This window comes from Acipenser ruthenus, chromosome 41, assembly GCF_902713425.1.
Source record: "Acipenser ruthenus chromosome 41, fAciRut3.2 maternal haplotype, whole genome shotgun sequence".
NCBI lineage: Eukaryota > Metazoa > Chordata > Actinopteri > Acipenseriformes > Acipenseridae > Acipenser > Acipenser ruthenus.
In genome coordinates this window covers 5950663-5967712 of record NC_081229.1, presented here as the reverse complement: position 1 = coordinate 5967712, position 17050 = coordinate 5950663, and the positions used below count along the sequence as shown (strand labels likewise).

The 17050-nt window shown below is 39.4% G+C and overlaps 1 protein-coding gene and 1 long non-coding RNA gene across 2 annotated transcripts in view; one reads left to right on the top strand and one right to left on the bottom strand.

Annotated features, from left to right (window-relative positions):
* The window catches only part of LOC117433774 (complement C4), a 62422-nt gene extending 58862 nt beyond the window's left edge, over nt 1-3560 (bottom strand). The window contains exons 1-2 of the mRNA XM_059010872.1: nt 3447-3560; nt 10-205 (exon numbers count right to left, since the gene is read on the bottom strand). Coding sequence (XP_058866855.1) covers nt 10-205; nt 3447-3511 — 261 coding nt within the window. The 5' untranslated portion in view covers nt 3512-3560. The remainder of the gene's footprint in view (nt 1-9; nt 206-3446) is intronic.
* A 4238-nt stretch (nt 3561-7798) lies between these two features.
* On the top strand, nt 7799-17050 carry LOC131709073 (uncharacterized). Its single transcript, XR_009311366.1, has 3 exons — nt 7799-7877; nt 8239-8343; nt 16246-17050. It is a non-coding gene; the product is annotated as an uncharacterized LOC131709073 (long non-coding RNA).

Below are 17050 nucleotides of genomic sequence, written 5' to 3'. Positions count from 1 at the left end.
GTGCAGTACCTTCAGTGCGACTCGGGTCTGGATGTTATCATCACTGCCCCCCACTTCCACGTTCACAGGCTGGGAGCACCGGGTCTTTGTGATCTCGTCTTCGAAGTAGAGCCGCACAGAGGTCTTAGGGTAGCCCTTCTGCAGCTGCACCCCGATCCACTCAACCACCCCAAAATGGACCACACTGGGAGCCGCGATAAAGAAACTGAGAGAGAGAGACAGAGGGGGGTGTTCTTGATGAAAGGGGATTAAGAAAAAGTAAAAATATTTTTTGGGGAAAAGTAAGAGGTGCAGAAATCTCTCCCCATTATAATACTGCAAGCCGCAGCCTCATCCTCAGTGGAAGTGTAGAGGCCTGTCAATTCTAGTACTGTTATATATATATATATATATATATAAATTGCAAAATAAGACCCAGTCTGATGGATTATATTACACCAGGGAATTATTTGTTCCCAATCGCACTAGATCCCATTCAACTGAACTGTGAGATAGATAGCAAGCTGCCAACAACTCCAGCAAGATCATTAATCCAGCAGTATTGAAACACTGAACTGTGAGATAGATAGCAAGCTGCCAACAACTCCAGCAAAATCATTAATCCAGCAGTATTGAAACACTGAACTGTGAGATAGATAGCAAGCTGTCAACAACTCCAGCAAGATTGTTAATCCAGTACTGAAACACTGAACTGTGAGATAGATAGCAAGCTGCCAACAACTCCAGCAAAATCATTAATCCAGCAGTATTGAAACACTGAATCTGCTCAGGACATTCCTTGAATTCACAAAATAGGTGGTCAGATATTACACAGGTGTATCACAATGCAATACATCGTTGTTCCTGCGTTACGTTCTCAAAAGGCTAAATATATGTTGTAATATTTAGGTTTGAATTTCATGAAGACAGCTAAACATGTTCTGAATAACACATTGGAGCAAAAAACGTATTTTGTTAAATGCATGAAGGATTACGTTACAGCTGTGGATGACACCCACAAGGATTTCATCTCCATACAGTTATTTCAGGTGTGGTGATTATAGCATTGTCACACATATCTTAAGACTCCTGGAATGAAGTAACAAGTTCAATGGAATGAAATACTTCATATACAACAATAAAGGTTTTATATATTTACAAATGTGTTCATTGCATTTTTAAGATACACTAATGAAAGGATAGTTCATTCATTTACTTTTTATAGATAGAGATATTCATTACATTTAATTGAATTACTAGTATAGGGCCAGAAAATGGTACCTCGTCAGAATGTGGTAGTGTACCAAAACCTGACCCGTGTAAGGTCAGAAAGTGGTACACTGTGAGATTTTGGTACAGGTCCAATCAATTGTTAGTCATAAGTTTTGTAGTAAAATGTAAAGCAAATGCTAAATTAATTCATTAATACATTTCTTTTTTTTTGCAAACTTAAACTGGAAACAGGCAACCAATTTCTCTTAAAAGAAAAAACATTTCACGACGAACAAGACAAATTTACAAGACCCAATGTATTGAATATTCAATTCAATTGTATTTTTATATAGCGCCTTTTGCAACAGGTCGCCACAAAGCGCTTTAAAAGCAAAAACAATCCATATTACTGAAGAACAGTAAGCATTAAAAAAGAACAGAATAAAAACAAAACAGGATATATAAGATGTGCTATAAAAATATGATTTTAATCTAGATAAAAAATACATTAAATAAAATGAATAAAAAACAGTGGAAACAATATGGGGGCAAGAGGATCTCGGCTCATCTGGATGAAAATGCCAGGCTATAGAAATGGGTTTTTAGTCTATACTTGAAGACATTGACTGAAGGGGCTTCCTAATTGTGATGGGTAAGTTGTTCCATAATTTAGGTGCCATATAACTAAAAGATCTACCACCTGAAGTTTTTCTCTGAATAATAGGCCAGCATCCAGTGATCAGAGCGGGCGATTGGGGACACCGGGTTCCAAAACATATATTCGCATACAAGTTTCTTAATGGTGGGGTCACAGGGTGGCTGGCCGGTGACGTCAGGGCAGAAGCAGGAACTAAAACACTGACACCACGCTGGCCGCCGTTTTATTTAAATACAAAAATAAATCAAAGGTTTAAACAAAAGGAAACTGTGCTCACAGAGCAAAATAAAAGCTGTAAACAAAACAAATCTCGAACACAGAATCCACACAGGTCAGGCTGGGCAATAGCCTTCACTGTTCCTGTTTCTTTTTAAGTTTTAAAGTTTTTCTCTCTCCTCTCTCTCCTCTCTCTCCTCTCTCTCCTTGCTCTCCTCGCTCTCCTCGCTCTCCTCTCGTACACCCACCCCGAGTGCAGAGAGCTGCAGGTTTATATATCGTGGCCGAGGGGTTTAACTAGCTGGCAATTATTCTATTACCCCTCGGCCACAATCTGCACAAGATTTCTAAATTACTGTGGATGGGGCTTCCCATCCACGCTACTAAACAAATACAAACAATGCGGCTACGCCATCATTTAAATACCTTTCTAAATAAATAAAACAGCAAAACACCTAAATCATAACAACAATAATAATAATAATAATACAACAAATACAAAATAAGACGGGCCGGAGGTGGAAATCCCGTTCTAAAAATAAACAAATACATTTAAACAACAGGACTTACTACCGCCCTGCTACAAGTAGGTAAAATCAGTTTTGCTCATTTTAAGGTTCCTACTTTTTATCTATTTTTTTTATCTGAGCACCATCTTTAGCCAGCTCCAGTCTCCAGTGTTGTTTAGCATTATGAGATGTGATGAATATTAAAAAGTGCATGCAAATATGAACCTTAAAATGATCAAAACTGCACCAGTGGGTCTGCAGAGGATTCGAGACACAGAAATAAGAATGTGGCAACAGACAAGTTCTGCTGCTGTCCCCCCTGAGGCAGCTCATTACAGGGGAAGCAACTTCCATAGGAAATGTTTCAGCTTTCACTTGTAGGACCTCTTCTAGCCCCCTGTCCTCTGAGAGTCAGATCATCTCTCTGAAGAGAAAGCAGTCTTTGTGTATGAACCTGTGATAGCTGGAACAGCACTGCGACACACACACAGAGTATGGAGACGTTGTATTTATATATATATATATATATATATATATATATATATATATATATGAATAAATATAAATATACTATAAACCAGGTATGTCCAATCCCAGTCCTGGAGGTTCATTCCACTCCAGGTGTAACAGGTAAAATAGTTTAATTCACTACTTCAGGGTCTGGATGGAGGTTTCATTGGTTCAATTAAATGATTTAGAACAGGGTTGGAACAAAGACCAGGAGTGGAAGAGCCAGCTTTGGACACCCCTGCTATAAACACGACAGAATATAGATATATGCTACAGACCCACACAGTTTTACCTTTAGTCATTTCTGGTCATCACTTGAGTTCAGTTTCCCTCGTTACTTTAATTAAGAACCGTTTACTCACGCTTGCTCTCCGAGGACTGCGGCCAGGCAGGAGCACAGGAGCAGCAGGCTGACTGGAGTCTCCATGACGACTGTCAGACAGACACACGGACACACAGGCGCTATAATGACCCAGTCGCCTGGCGCTCTGCTTTTTAAGAGCCTCGCTCCTCCCCTCCTCCTCTTCTCCCCCCTCTCCCTGACCCTCTCTCAATATTGATTTGAGTGTTAATGAGTGACCTAGCAGCTCAAGGCCTGCCAGATTGAGCCACATCAATAGATATTGAGGCAAACCTCGCAATCCTGATGGTTTTGTCAGTTAGGTAGATGGGTAGATTTCCCCCACTTCTATAAAAGTATGTCGAACCTTATAAGTTGAGCCGCTTGTCCGATTGTGATGTCACCTGCTAAGGACTTCTTTAGCACGTTATTGAGTGCATCATAGCACTGACATGCTGGTTCAATTGACATCATCAGGGAAAGAACACACTTGTAATTCCTCATGTCTGTTTTGTTTTTTTATACTTAAGGGACATTAGCAAAACAAACATTTGCTCCAACTTTTTGGACTGGCAAACAACCCCAATGGAAAGAAGTCACATGATTTCTGTGAAATGGTGAAAAACTCAAAATATCAGAGTCCACCTGGAGAGTCCACATGTTTACCAAGCGCCAGTCCGGTTACTGATTTATAACAGGGAGATTCCAACAAACAGGGAGATCTGAGGGGACAAGAAAGAGAACACATACCATTAACCACCTAGCCCTCCCAATTGGAACCCAGACCTCCAGAGAAAGGTGAAAGGCTGGTCTAGTGCATTAACATTTACCCACTGTGCCATCTTGTAATGGGGAGACTGTCTGAGCTTACCCCACCCACAATCACATTTATCAACTCAGGAGGTTCTTTGGAAGGCAGGAAACAGCAACTTGGTAGTGTTCACAGGCAACACTATAGGACACTTCACAGAATCACAATGATGCTGACAGACTACCAGGTTGAACACGAAATCACTGTGTGGCAGAGCAGGGCTCTGCCCTTGTAAATATTGGCAGGGATGTGGTTAAATTCCCCTCCCTGCCCAGGTTTATTGTGTCAGGTGACTGGGGGTTGATTGGAGTAATTAACAATCAATCAGCACCCAGCCACCTGACATAAAAGGAGGCCTCATTAGGGAGAGGTAGCTGAGGAAGGAAGCTGGTATTTTGTGTTGCTTGGTGGGTTTTTCTTTGTATGCTGTTTTTTAAAATGTTTGCATTCCAGTGAAGACATAGCTCAGCCTGGAAGCCTTATTTCTGTAAGTTTTACTTTGTTTACTGTTTGTGTTTAAGAACCTTTTTGTTTGGCCCTCGTGCCTGTTTATTTTGTGTCTTTTATTTAATGAAATTCTTTTGTTTGAACTGCAGTCTGTCTCTGGGCCTCATCCCTTGCACCACCCTGACTGACACTCACAAAGACAAGATCACGAATGACACAATGCACAGGAAAGACACAGCGTTAAATAATCCTCAGCCTTGCCTACTCCTAACAGGATCAATTACTCAATAAACACTTACACCTGGAATGATTGTATACAAAAATAAACTCGATTTGTATTTAACATTCATTCCATTCATACTTTTTCCAATAAACATTCATATATTGTACAATAAACATGTTTCTTCTTCTTTACATGTTTTTGTTTAACCTGCATAAAAACCGCCTTTGTTTACTCGTTATCATTATTATTCTCCAGTTTCTCACTTTACCAGTAAAGACTGAACATCAGCATTGCCCCTTTTCTTGGATGATTACTGAACACGTGTCTAAAACAAACACTTGTCTCACACATAAAGCTGCAGCAACTTCATTAAGGTAAGCTCCCTAATCTAAACAAAGCAATATACTGTCATATATGAAATACACTGGCTGAACAGCATACACAATACATAAACCACGGCTCTATCACCATAGAATAACAATAAACACAATAACAAGAGCATTTCACCCTCACTCACCTATTATAGGATAATACAGAGATTAAAAATGCAATACTGTAGTATGCAAATTCAGAGGGTTATTAATAAGAACACATAGAAGTAGATAATAATCAAATATCATTATTATGCAAATTTTGAAGGCACACAGTAGTATTAAACATGCCAAATATCCAGGAGTGGAGAAGCTGTAATAAATAACCAGTTATTGGGATGATAGAGAGATAAAAAAAAAAGAAATCTGTTATGCAAATTCAGAGGTTATGAAAGCTCCCTTTGTTCCTAGTTAATGATAGTAACTGTGCAACTGTGCTGTGGCACTGCTACATGTTTAAATATTACATGTTTAAATATTGCCGTGTATCTACCATATGGATAGGTGCATAGGTGGCGAGTTATATAGACCTGTGGTGCCCATGCTCCACCAATATTCAAGAACGTGGGCCCTGCTCCACCAGTGTTTGAGCTTATATTTTACACACATTTTGATGTGAACAATATTTCTATTGACAGATGTCCTCTCAGTGTCAGCTTGGGGGGTGTGCTTAGCTGTTGGGAGCTGTTGCTTATGACTGAGGGCCTCGTTTTTTAAAGGAGACGCAACCGTGGAGTGAAAAAAAACCCTGAAAAATCACTCTGCGCCGTAGCATCTTAAAAATGAGTCCCTGATCCCGCTTCATTTGAAAGGCGCCCATATGAGTGCCTGAGAAAAAAAATTCAATGGGTAGTTTGAGGTGTGATTGTGTTTAACACTTCAGACTGCACTTGATTATTTTTCTAGTCTTTAAAAATAAATAGTTTGATATAAAATATGTACAATATGGTAGTGTTAAATATTCTTTACAGTTTCATAACAAAAGTTACATGGCCTAAAGTTTATATGCAGTCAAACATTATTATACATGGGTTATTTATTGCTTTTATTATTTATGGGACTGTATTTGAAATTTAATTATTGTTAGGCTGCTATGATTAAATCAAAAATTGATTTTTCGATCGATTCCATTTCCTCATTATATACATCGATATAAATACTGGATAATAGATTCAATAATTACATTTTTGTAACGCGCATAGTTAATAACATCAGAACAGTCTATTGAATGGGACGTTCTATGGGAAGCTGGAAAAATGAATAGCAAACTGGAAAAATGAATAGCGAGCTGGACTAACGTGAGCTGGAAGGAACTGCGAACTGCTTGCTAACTTCACTATGCTACCAGGATATACTGTACTATTTACAGTCAAACACAGCGAATCATTCAGAATCATTCTTCGTCTTAATGGATCATTTCTAAATGACATGACTAAAGCTAAAAGCAATGTAAATTTGCCTGATTTTTTTCTAATATTCATTTTTATATTGATCTTACAACCAAATTCAAATTAGGTAGTCCTTTATGGCACATATATAGTATTTAAAAGTTGCGCCGAGGGATGCTTGTCATGAAATGCTGTGAATTATTTTATTGTTATAAAGTACATCAAAATTGAAATGCATGCACATCAAACAGTATGCAATATTGTTCTTCAACAAGGGCTCTACTACAATACAGAAAATAGGAGGCACTTTTTTACACAGAGAATTGTGAGGGTCTGGAACCAACTCTTCAGTAATGTTGTTGAAGCTGACACCCTGGGATCCTTCAAGAAGCTGCTTGATGAGATTCTGGGATCAATAAGCTACTAACAACCAAACGAGCAAGATGGGCTGAATGGCCTCCTCTCGTTTGTAAACTTTCTTTTGTTCTTATTTTGTTTGTTCCTAAGCCTCAAACACGGGACTTAACTTCACTCTAGTAAAAGAGAGTGCATGTGTATAACTTTTCATTTCTTTCTGCAGAAAAATTATTTTAGTCTTTTATCTTGATTGACACTGATGTAAGACGCTCCCCGGGTTACGCAAGACCCGACTTACGCAAATTCGACCTTACGCACAAAGTTCCATAAGACTGTGACACTGACCACATATAATGGGGTAAGAAACTCCCCATCTGCAACTTAATTGATTGCAGATAGTTTGGCCAGATACCTTAATCCAAAATGTAATTATCTCAAAGTGGTCACATACTTGTTCAATTAAGAATTATAAAAAGTGGGTATACACCTGTAAGGGGGGGGTAGTATAAAAGCACATGTCTGTCTATCAAGGGGGGGCATTTTTTTCTACTTGGTGACCTCACGCTGCCTCTGCTCCTGATTGCATTTGCATTGTTTAATTTCCTGGCTACCAGCACAAGCTGAATTGATTATTTGTGGGTGCTTCCCCTCTTGTTTGGTTTTCTTTGTTGTTATTTTTTGCATGTTTACCAGTAAGAGTTTAGGGTTTTTCTTCTTTAAAGTGTTATTATTAATTGTGCTAACGAAGAAGCCTATGGACTCTGTAATTGCTGGATAAAGCGACATGTGGATACAAATTTATGCCATCGGCAGGAAATGATGTGAAAGCCAAAAGAGGATCCGCATCAGCAAAGTGGTGAGACCATTCCTTTCTTTACCAATCTTCACTGCTGGACTGCTTTACTTTTGTTTTGTTGCGTTTATTGGATTATCGTGTTTTTTTTTTTTTGCTTCTTACCTGGAGCTGGACTTGTATCAAGGACATTGGGCCCAACAATATATCTTTATCTCTCTCTCTCTCTGTCTCTCTGTCCTGTGCTTGTTTTTCATATCACATTATTTTGCTCAATTGAGTGTGTGTGTATATGTGTACATGTAGATATATATACGCTGAGATGCATTAAAGGATAGTTTGTTTAGAACCATGGATTCAGGTGTTGGACGGCCCGTAGGCACCGAGGTCACTCACTTGGCCGCTCTTGTTTGTTTCTTTTCAGATAGTGCGCAGGCGCGTTGAGGAGACGCGACGCTTGTGTTTGCTGTGTGAAAATGGCCGACGTGGAGATGGAGGTAGACGGAAAAGGCGTGGACATCGGCAAAGAGTAAGGGATTACATTAGTGTATCTGGCAGGTTTTTCTTTATCACTGAAATTGATTCAGCAGTGTTTATTAAGAATATTAGCTTATTATAAAAATAGGCCACTAAAATGTGATTAATATGTATCACGCATACCAAAACACGACCTTTTTGTACCGCGTCGTTTCAATTTGACCTGACTTGCAGGTTGTAAGATTCAACTTGACTGTATGTAACACAGGCATTGATCTATTACAATTTTGTATTTATCAAAAATTACTTTAAACACTATTCAAGTTTATATATATCATTGAGGTTTTATAGGAAACCACCACGAACACACACACCGGTGTGTGTGTAATATATATATATATATATATATATATATATATATATATATATAATTTATTTATATATATATATATATATATATATATATATATATATATATATATATATATATATATATAACAACGTTTTAAGTGACAGTAAGCGCTGAAAGACGGGAGGTTGTCAAGTAAGACTGCCACTGCGCTCTTACTTCACCCATCTTCTGAGAAGCCTTTCCAGCACACACTGCTTAACTGCTACAGTAGGTGGGTTCACTTCAGACAACATAGGTAGTCACCACAACTGGGCAGGTCAGTGGGTTGCTGAGGATTCAAAAGTTCTCTGAAACAGCCGAATATGCCTTTGATCAGTGGATCTCAATCCTGGTCCTGGGGACCCCCCTGTGTCCGCTGTTACTTTTTTCCAACTCAATTTCTTTATTGAATACTCAGTTAAACTAATAATTGGCCTAATGAAACCTGTTGAATGATTTGAAACAGATGGAGTTTTCAAGTTGTGTATAAAATTGAATTGAACTTGAAATCTCCAACTTATAGTGAAGAATAGTTTAAAAATGTGATTAACCAAATTGTTAATTGAATTGAGTGTTCATTCAAGTAACTGAGAGCTCAGATGAAACAAAAACCAGCAGACACAAGGGGTCCCCATGACCAGGGTTGTGATCCACTGGTTTAGAAGTTAAGCAAGTGAATTGTAATATGAACACGAAGTTAGACAGTGTGTTTTTTTGCGTACTTTTCTTTTTCAAGTAAACAGACATTTCTAACGTAACCTTTGTTTTCAACACTTTCAGTTGTTTATTTTGTTGACAAAAGCCAGACTCGTGTTTTAATATGCTGGAAAATAAATTAAGTACTGTGGTTTGCAGAAGTATTCACCCCCTGCAAAGTTTTCACATTTTGTTGAATTACAAATGTATGCACAGTTTTTCAAACAAACTTTTTTTTTTATTCAACGCTGTAGTGGTTAAAGTGAACACTGTTATATGAGGAGGAGGTTACAGGTCGGCAAAACTTGTAAAGAAAATGTACAAAATGAAATTTACTGGTTACATTAGTATTCAGCCCCTTAAGTCATTACTTGGTAGAAGCACCTTTTGCAGCAATTGCTGTTATGAGTCTTTTTGGATCGGTCTCTACTAGCTTTACACAGTAGGATGGTGACATTTTTGCCCATTCTTCATGGGGAAAATTGCTCCAGTTCTGATAAGTTTGTTTGGGATCGTCGATGGACTGCAATCTTTAAATCTCGCCATAAATTTTATTGGATTCAAGTCAGGACTTTGACTGGGCCACTCAAGAACATTAATTCTCCTCTTGTTCAAACACTCCAGTGTGGCTTTGGCTTTGTGCTTTGGGTCATTGTCCTGCTGAAATGTAAATTTCCTCCCCAGTTTCAGAGTCCTGCCTGACTCAAACAGGTTTTCCTCAAGGATTCGCCTATACTTTGCACCATCCATTCTCTCCTCTATCCTGACAAGCTTCCCAGTCCCTGCTGAAGAGAAGCATCCACATAACATGATGCTTTCACCACCATGCTTGACAGTTGGGATGGTGTTGACTGGGTGATGTGCAGTGTTGGGCTTGCGCCAGACGTAACGCTTGGAATTTAGACTGAAAAGTTCAATTTCTGTCTCGTCTGACCACAAAACCTTTTTCAACATGTCTGCAGTATCATCTACATGCTTTTTCGCAAACTCCATACGTGCTTTAAGATGAGGCTTTTTGAGTAATGGCTTTTCTTGCCATCCATCCATACAGGCCAGCTTTATGTAGGGACCGGCTTATTGATGTGTGAACACTGACTCCCATCTTAGACACAGAACTTTGCAGATCTCTCAAGGTCATTGTTGGCTTCAAAGTGACATCCCAAACCAGTATCCTGCTTGCCCGGCTGCTCAGTTTGGGAGGGCGACCTGATCTGAGTAGTGTCTGGGTGGCTTGATGCATCTTCCACTTCTTAATGATGGAATTCACTGTGCTGAGACGGATAATCATCGCCTCTGAAATTTTCTTGTACCCTTCTCCTGCTCTGTGCGCCTCTACCACTTTATCCCTGATTTTGTTTTGAAAGCTCCTTGGTCTTTGTGGTTGCTTTGTCAGATCACTATGTGAGTTGCAGCTTGAAAGTCTTTATATACCTGAGGGACATGATCTACAAGTTAAACCACTTTGAGTACACGCAGGCTGAAACCATTTCACTAATTTTGTCCTTTCAAACAAATCATTTGCACCCGAGCTGATTTAGGGCTGCAGCAGCAAAGGGGTTGAATACTTGTGCAACTGATATTTAATCTGTTTTCTCTGCAAATCTTACTTTATATTCTATATGCATTTTTAAACTTTATTAATGTGGAGTAGCTTGTGTAGATTCTACATGTAAAGTCTAATTTGAAAGTGTCGTGGAGTACGCTCAGGTGCCAACAAAACTAACAACTTTGCAGGGGGTGAATACTTCTGCAAATCACTGTATGTGTGGCATAGTAATACCATTACTGAAACAACATAAAATTAATGTCAATCATATGGCTTGTGTTGTTGATTTAACTGAAGAGATGAATGTTTACAGTAGTTGTGTAATGTTGTTCATAATGAACAGTACACAATTTCACTGGAATACTTAAAAAAATTAAGAAATTAAACAAATGTCAGTCAGCAGTCATTATTACAGTTTTGGCTTTAATCACAAAGGACAGCGAGTCTTCAAAACGTGTAAAAGATTTCTACTGTATTGGGCTGTTTCAGAAAACTTTTGAATCCTCAGCAACCCACTGACCTGCCCAGTGGTGGCGACTACCTATGTTCTCTGAAGTGAACCCACCTGCTGGAAAGGCTTGTCGGAACATGGGGGAAGTAAGAGCACAGTGGCAGTCTTACTTGACAACTTCCCGTCTTTTTTTTTTTCCCGGCTTTGTCAGCTCTTACTGTCACTTAACCCTTTGCAGTCCATTTATTCACCGAGTGTCAGGCTCGTCGGGTCCAATTTATTTTCACTCGCGCATTTTATTTTAGATGCGCTGTTTTTAAGTGGTTTTTCTTCCACAGTAAATCAGGTTTAAAAGGCACTGCATATCAACAGGACACTCAGTACTGCATCTCCAGCCCCACCCCACCCCTTGTTCGCTGTATTTTTCACATACCTCTTCATAGTCGTGCATACTGATAAATCATCTCCTGATCACTCGTTTCATCACCAAACTCCTCAATGCGATCCAAGTCATTATTTTATTACTGTAACATCTCAAAGCGCTGCAAATGTCTGATATTCTTTGAGCGCTGGATGCAGAAGCAGCTATATTTATTTATGGCAGTGTTATCTCTGTGGTGTCCGGGCTATGTGTATTGCTTAGATCCAGCTTTTTTTTTTCCACCTTTTCGGCTTCTCTCGGCTCCTATTGGTCTCACTCGGCCATTGAATGGTTCTCAGCTTTTTATGGAGAAAAAACGACTAGAGATCTGTGCTTTACGTCTTTTTGATGGTGTCGGACAGGGTCCGACATCGGACTTGAAAGGGAAAATTGTAATGTTGGACCTTGTCTGAAATAGGACCGCAAAGGGTTAAAACATAGTTTTGTATTTCCATTGTTTTTTCACTGGAAGGCTGATTTCAAAATTATATTTGTATATGCAATGGAAAGTATGATTGTAGACCTCTATCTCATCTTTATTTAATCAGAAATGGGCTTTTATTCTTGCCGTCTTTTGCAACAGTTGAAGACTTCCGGAAAAAAAGTTGTTGATGCCTATCAGTCTGGAAAGGGTTACAAAGCCATTTCTAAGGCTCTGAGGCTCCACCGAACCACAGTCGGAGCCATATTGTCCAAATGGAGAAAGTTTGAGACAGTAGTGAATCTTCCCAGGAGTGACCATCCTGCCACAATCTCTCCAAGAGCAAGGTGTAAAATCATCTAGGAAGTCACAAAGAACCCTAGAACAACATCCAGGGATCTGCAGGTCTCTCTCGCCTCGGCTGAGGTCAGTGTTCATGACTCCACCATCAGAAAGACACTGGGCAAAAATGGGATTCATGGTAGAGTAGCAAGGCGAAAACCATTGCTCACTAAGAACATGATGAATGCTCGTCTCAAGTTTGTCAAAAAGCACCTGGATGATCCTCAGGAGTTCTGTAACAATGTTCTATGGACAGAATAGTCAAAAGTAGGACTTTTTGGCCGACATGGGCCCTGTTATGTCTGGCGAAAACCAAACACTGCATTCCACAGTAAGAACCTCATTCAACAGTAAGAACCTCAATGATCAAGCATGGTGGTGGTAGTGTTATGGTTTGGGGATGCTTTGCTGCATCAGGACCTGGACGCCTTGCCACCATTGAAGGAACCATGAATTCTGCTCTGTATCGGAGAATTCTACAGGAGAATGTCAGGCCATCCGTCCCTGAGCTGAAGCGCAGCTGGGTCATGCAGCAAGACAATGATCCGAAACACACAAGCAAGTCTACATCAGAATGGTTGAAGAACAAGAAATTTAAAGTTGGAATGGCCTAGTCAAAGTCCAGACCTAAACCCCATTGAGATGTTGTGGCAGGACCTGAAACGAGCAGTTCATGCTCGAAAACCCACAAATGTCACCGAGTTGTTTTATTCAATAAACTACTGACAACATTTCTCCCAAATTCCAAATAAAAATATTGTCATTTAGAGCATTTATTTGCAGAAAATGACAACTGGTCAAAATAACAAAAAAGATGCAGTGTTGTCAGACCTCGAATAATGCAAAGAAAATAAGTTCATATTCATTTTTAAACAACATAATACTAATGTTTTAACTTAGGAAGAGTTCAGAAATCAATATTTGGTGGAATAACCCTGATTTTTCAAATACAGCTTTCATGCGTCTTGGCATGCTCTCCACCAGTCTTTCACATTGATGTTGGGTGACTTTATGCCACTCCTGGCGCAAAAATTCAAGCAGCTCGGCTTTGTTTGATGGCTTGTGACCATCCATCTTCCTCTTGATCACATTCCAGATGTTTTCAATGGGGTTCAGGTGTGGAGATTGGGCTGGCCATGACAGGGTCTTGATCTGGTGGTCCTCCATCCACACCTTGATTGACCTGGCTGTGTGGCATGGAGCATTGTCCTGCTGGAAAAACCAATCCTCAGAGTTGGGGAACATTGTCAGAGCAGAAGGAAGCAAGTTTTCTTCCAGGACAACCTTGTACTTGGCTTGATTCATGTGTCCTTCACAAAGACAAATCTGCCCGATTCCAGCCTTGCTGAAGCACCCCCAGATGAGTCCAATTTTCAGCTTTGCCCAACACCTGGTCGTCTAATGGTTAGACGGAGACCTGGAGAGGCCTACAAGCCACAGTGTCTCGCACCCACTGTGAAATGTGGTGGAGGATCGGTGATGATCTGGGGGTGCTTCAGCAAGGGTGGAATCGGGCAGCTTTGGCATGAATCAAGCCAAGTACTCTAAATGACAATATATTTATTTGGAATTTGGGAGAAATGTTGTCAGTAGTTTATAGAATAAAACAAAAATGTTCATTTTAGCCAAACACATATCTATAAATAGTAAAACCAGAGAAACTGATAATTTTGCAGTGGTCTCAATTTTTTCCAGAGCTGTGTGTGTGTGTGTGTGTGTGTGTGTGTGTGTGTATATATATATATATATATATATATATATATATATATATATATATATATATATATATATATATACAGACGTGCTCAAATTTGTTGGTACCCTTACAGCTCATTGAAATAATGCTTCATTCCTCCTGAAAAGTGATGAAATTAAAAGCTATTTTATCATGTATACTTGCATGCCTTTGGTATGTCATAGAATAAAGCAAAGAAGCTGTGAAAAGAGATGAATTATTGCTTATTCCACAAAGATATTCTAAAATGGCCTGGACACATTTGTTGGTACCCCTTAGAAAAGATAATAAATAATTGGATTATAGTGATATTTCAAACTAATTAGTTTCTTTAATTAGTATCACACATGTCTCCAATCTTGTAATCAGTCATTCAGCCTATTTAAATGGAGAAAAGTAGTCACTGTGCTGTTTTGTATCATTGTGTGCACCACACTGAACATGGACCAGAGAAAGCAAAGGAGAGAGTTGTCTGAGGAGATCAGAAAGAAAATAATAGACAAGCATGGTAAAGTTAAAGGCTACAAGACCATCTCCAAGCAGCTTGATGTTCCTGTGACAACAGTTGCAAATATTATTAAGAAGTTTAAGGTCCATGGAACTGTAGCCTACCTCCCTGGGCGCGGCCGCAAGAGGAAAATCGACCCCAGACTGAACAGAAGGATAGAGCGAATGTTAGAAAAAAACCAAGGATAACTGCCAAAGAGATACAAGCTGAACTCCAAGGTGAAGGTACGTCAGTTTCTGATCGCACCATCCGTCGCTTTTTGAGCGAAAGTGGGCTCCATGGAAGAAGACCCAGGAGGACTCCACTTTTGAAAGAAAAACATAAAAAAGCCAGACTGGAATTTGCTAAAATAAATATTGACAAGCCACAATCCTTCTGGGAGAATGTCCTTTGGACAGATGAGTCAAAACTGGAGCTTTTTGGCAAGTCACATCAGCTCTATGTTCACAGACGAAAAAATGAAGCTTTCAAAGAAAAGAACACCATACCTACAGTGAAACATGGAGGAGGCTCGGTTATGTTTTGGGGCTGCTTTGCTGCGCCTGGCACAGGGTGCCTTGAATCTGTGCAGGGCACAATGAAATCTCAAGACTATCAAGGCATTCTGGAGCGAAACGTACTGCCCAGTGTCAGAAAGCTCTCTCTCAGTCGCAGGTCATGGGTCCTCCAACAGGATAATGACCCAAAACACACAGCTAAAAGCACCCAAGAATGGATAAGAACAAAACATTGGACTATTCTGAAGTGGCCTTCTATGAGTCCTGATCCGAATCCTATCGAACATCTATGGAAAGAGCTGAAACTTGCAGTCTGGAGAAGGCACCCATCAAACCTGAGACAGCTGGAGCAGTTTGCTCAGGAAGAGTGGGCCACACTACCTGTTAACAGGTGCAGAAGTCTCATTGAGAGCTACAGAAAACGTTTGATTGCAGTGATTGCCTCTAAAGGTTGTGCAACAAAATATTAGGTTAGCGGTCCCATCATTTTTGTCCATGCCATTTTCATTTGTTTTCTTATTTACAATATTATGTTGAATAAAAAATCAAAAGCAAAGTCTGATTTCTATTAAATATGGAATAAACAATGGTGGATGCCAATTACTTTTGTCAGTTTCAAGTTATTTCAGAGAAAATTGTGCATTCTTCGTTTTTTGTGGAGGGGTACCAACAAATTTGAGCACGTCTGTATATATATATATATATATGGACTCATGGCTGCAATGCAGCCAGTTTCTCGTATATACGAGAATCCCATTACATTTTTTTTTTTCACCTTGCATATCAGTGCTTCATGTACAGTTTAGCTCAAACTCTGTTAATTATTTATCTATTTAAAAAATAGTTAATTTAGAAACTAAAATTAACAATGCCTTTCTCACACACTAAATGCTGCACAAAAAGCTATTGATTTATTATATTGAACTGTGTCTTTTTATACTTGTAGCATGACACCAACAAAACTGGGCAAGTCAGTCATGATGAAACCATCGAAGATGCAAAGTTTGCTCTACAGTCAGTAGCAACAGAAACTAATCTTGTGGATACTTTCTGTGAAATTGAAGAGGATTCTAGTGAGGTTGAAAGTGATTCTGATTATGAACCAACAGAGGGCTCACTGGCTTCAGATGATGAAATGTTCACAGAGTCTGATGAGGAAGACAAATTTCTCAGACAGCTTGAAGTCAAAGGCTGGAGATACAGATAGATCTGCTGAACTTTCAGAACATGAGTAAAAATGTCTGCAAACATGGAGAATCAACGTGCATGTCAAACATTGTCTGTACTGCGAAAAAGCATACTCTAAAATTACCAGGCATCTGACACAAAAGCATCAAAATGAAGTTGATGTGGCTAAAGCATTTGCATACAAGCAAGGATCCAAACAACACAATCTGCAGCTGTTGAAATTAAGAAACAAGGGCAACTACCACCACAACTGCAGTGTCATAGCTTCAGGACAAGGAGAAATTGTACCCAAGAGACAGGCAATACGTCAATCAGCTGCATCAGAATATCTGCCATGCAAATATTGTTTGGCACTTTATGTCAAAACGGACCTGTGGAGACACCACAAACATTGTAGCTTAAGACTGGGTGATGACAGAACGTGCAAAAGAAAAATTCAGTCAAGTGCATCCTTTCTGCTGCCTCAGAATACGACTATTTCTAATGGAATGAAGATTGGGTTAAGTAGAATGGTCTATGAACGCTTTACTCAGATTGCTTCAAATGATCCCTTGATCATTAAA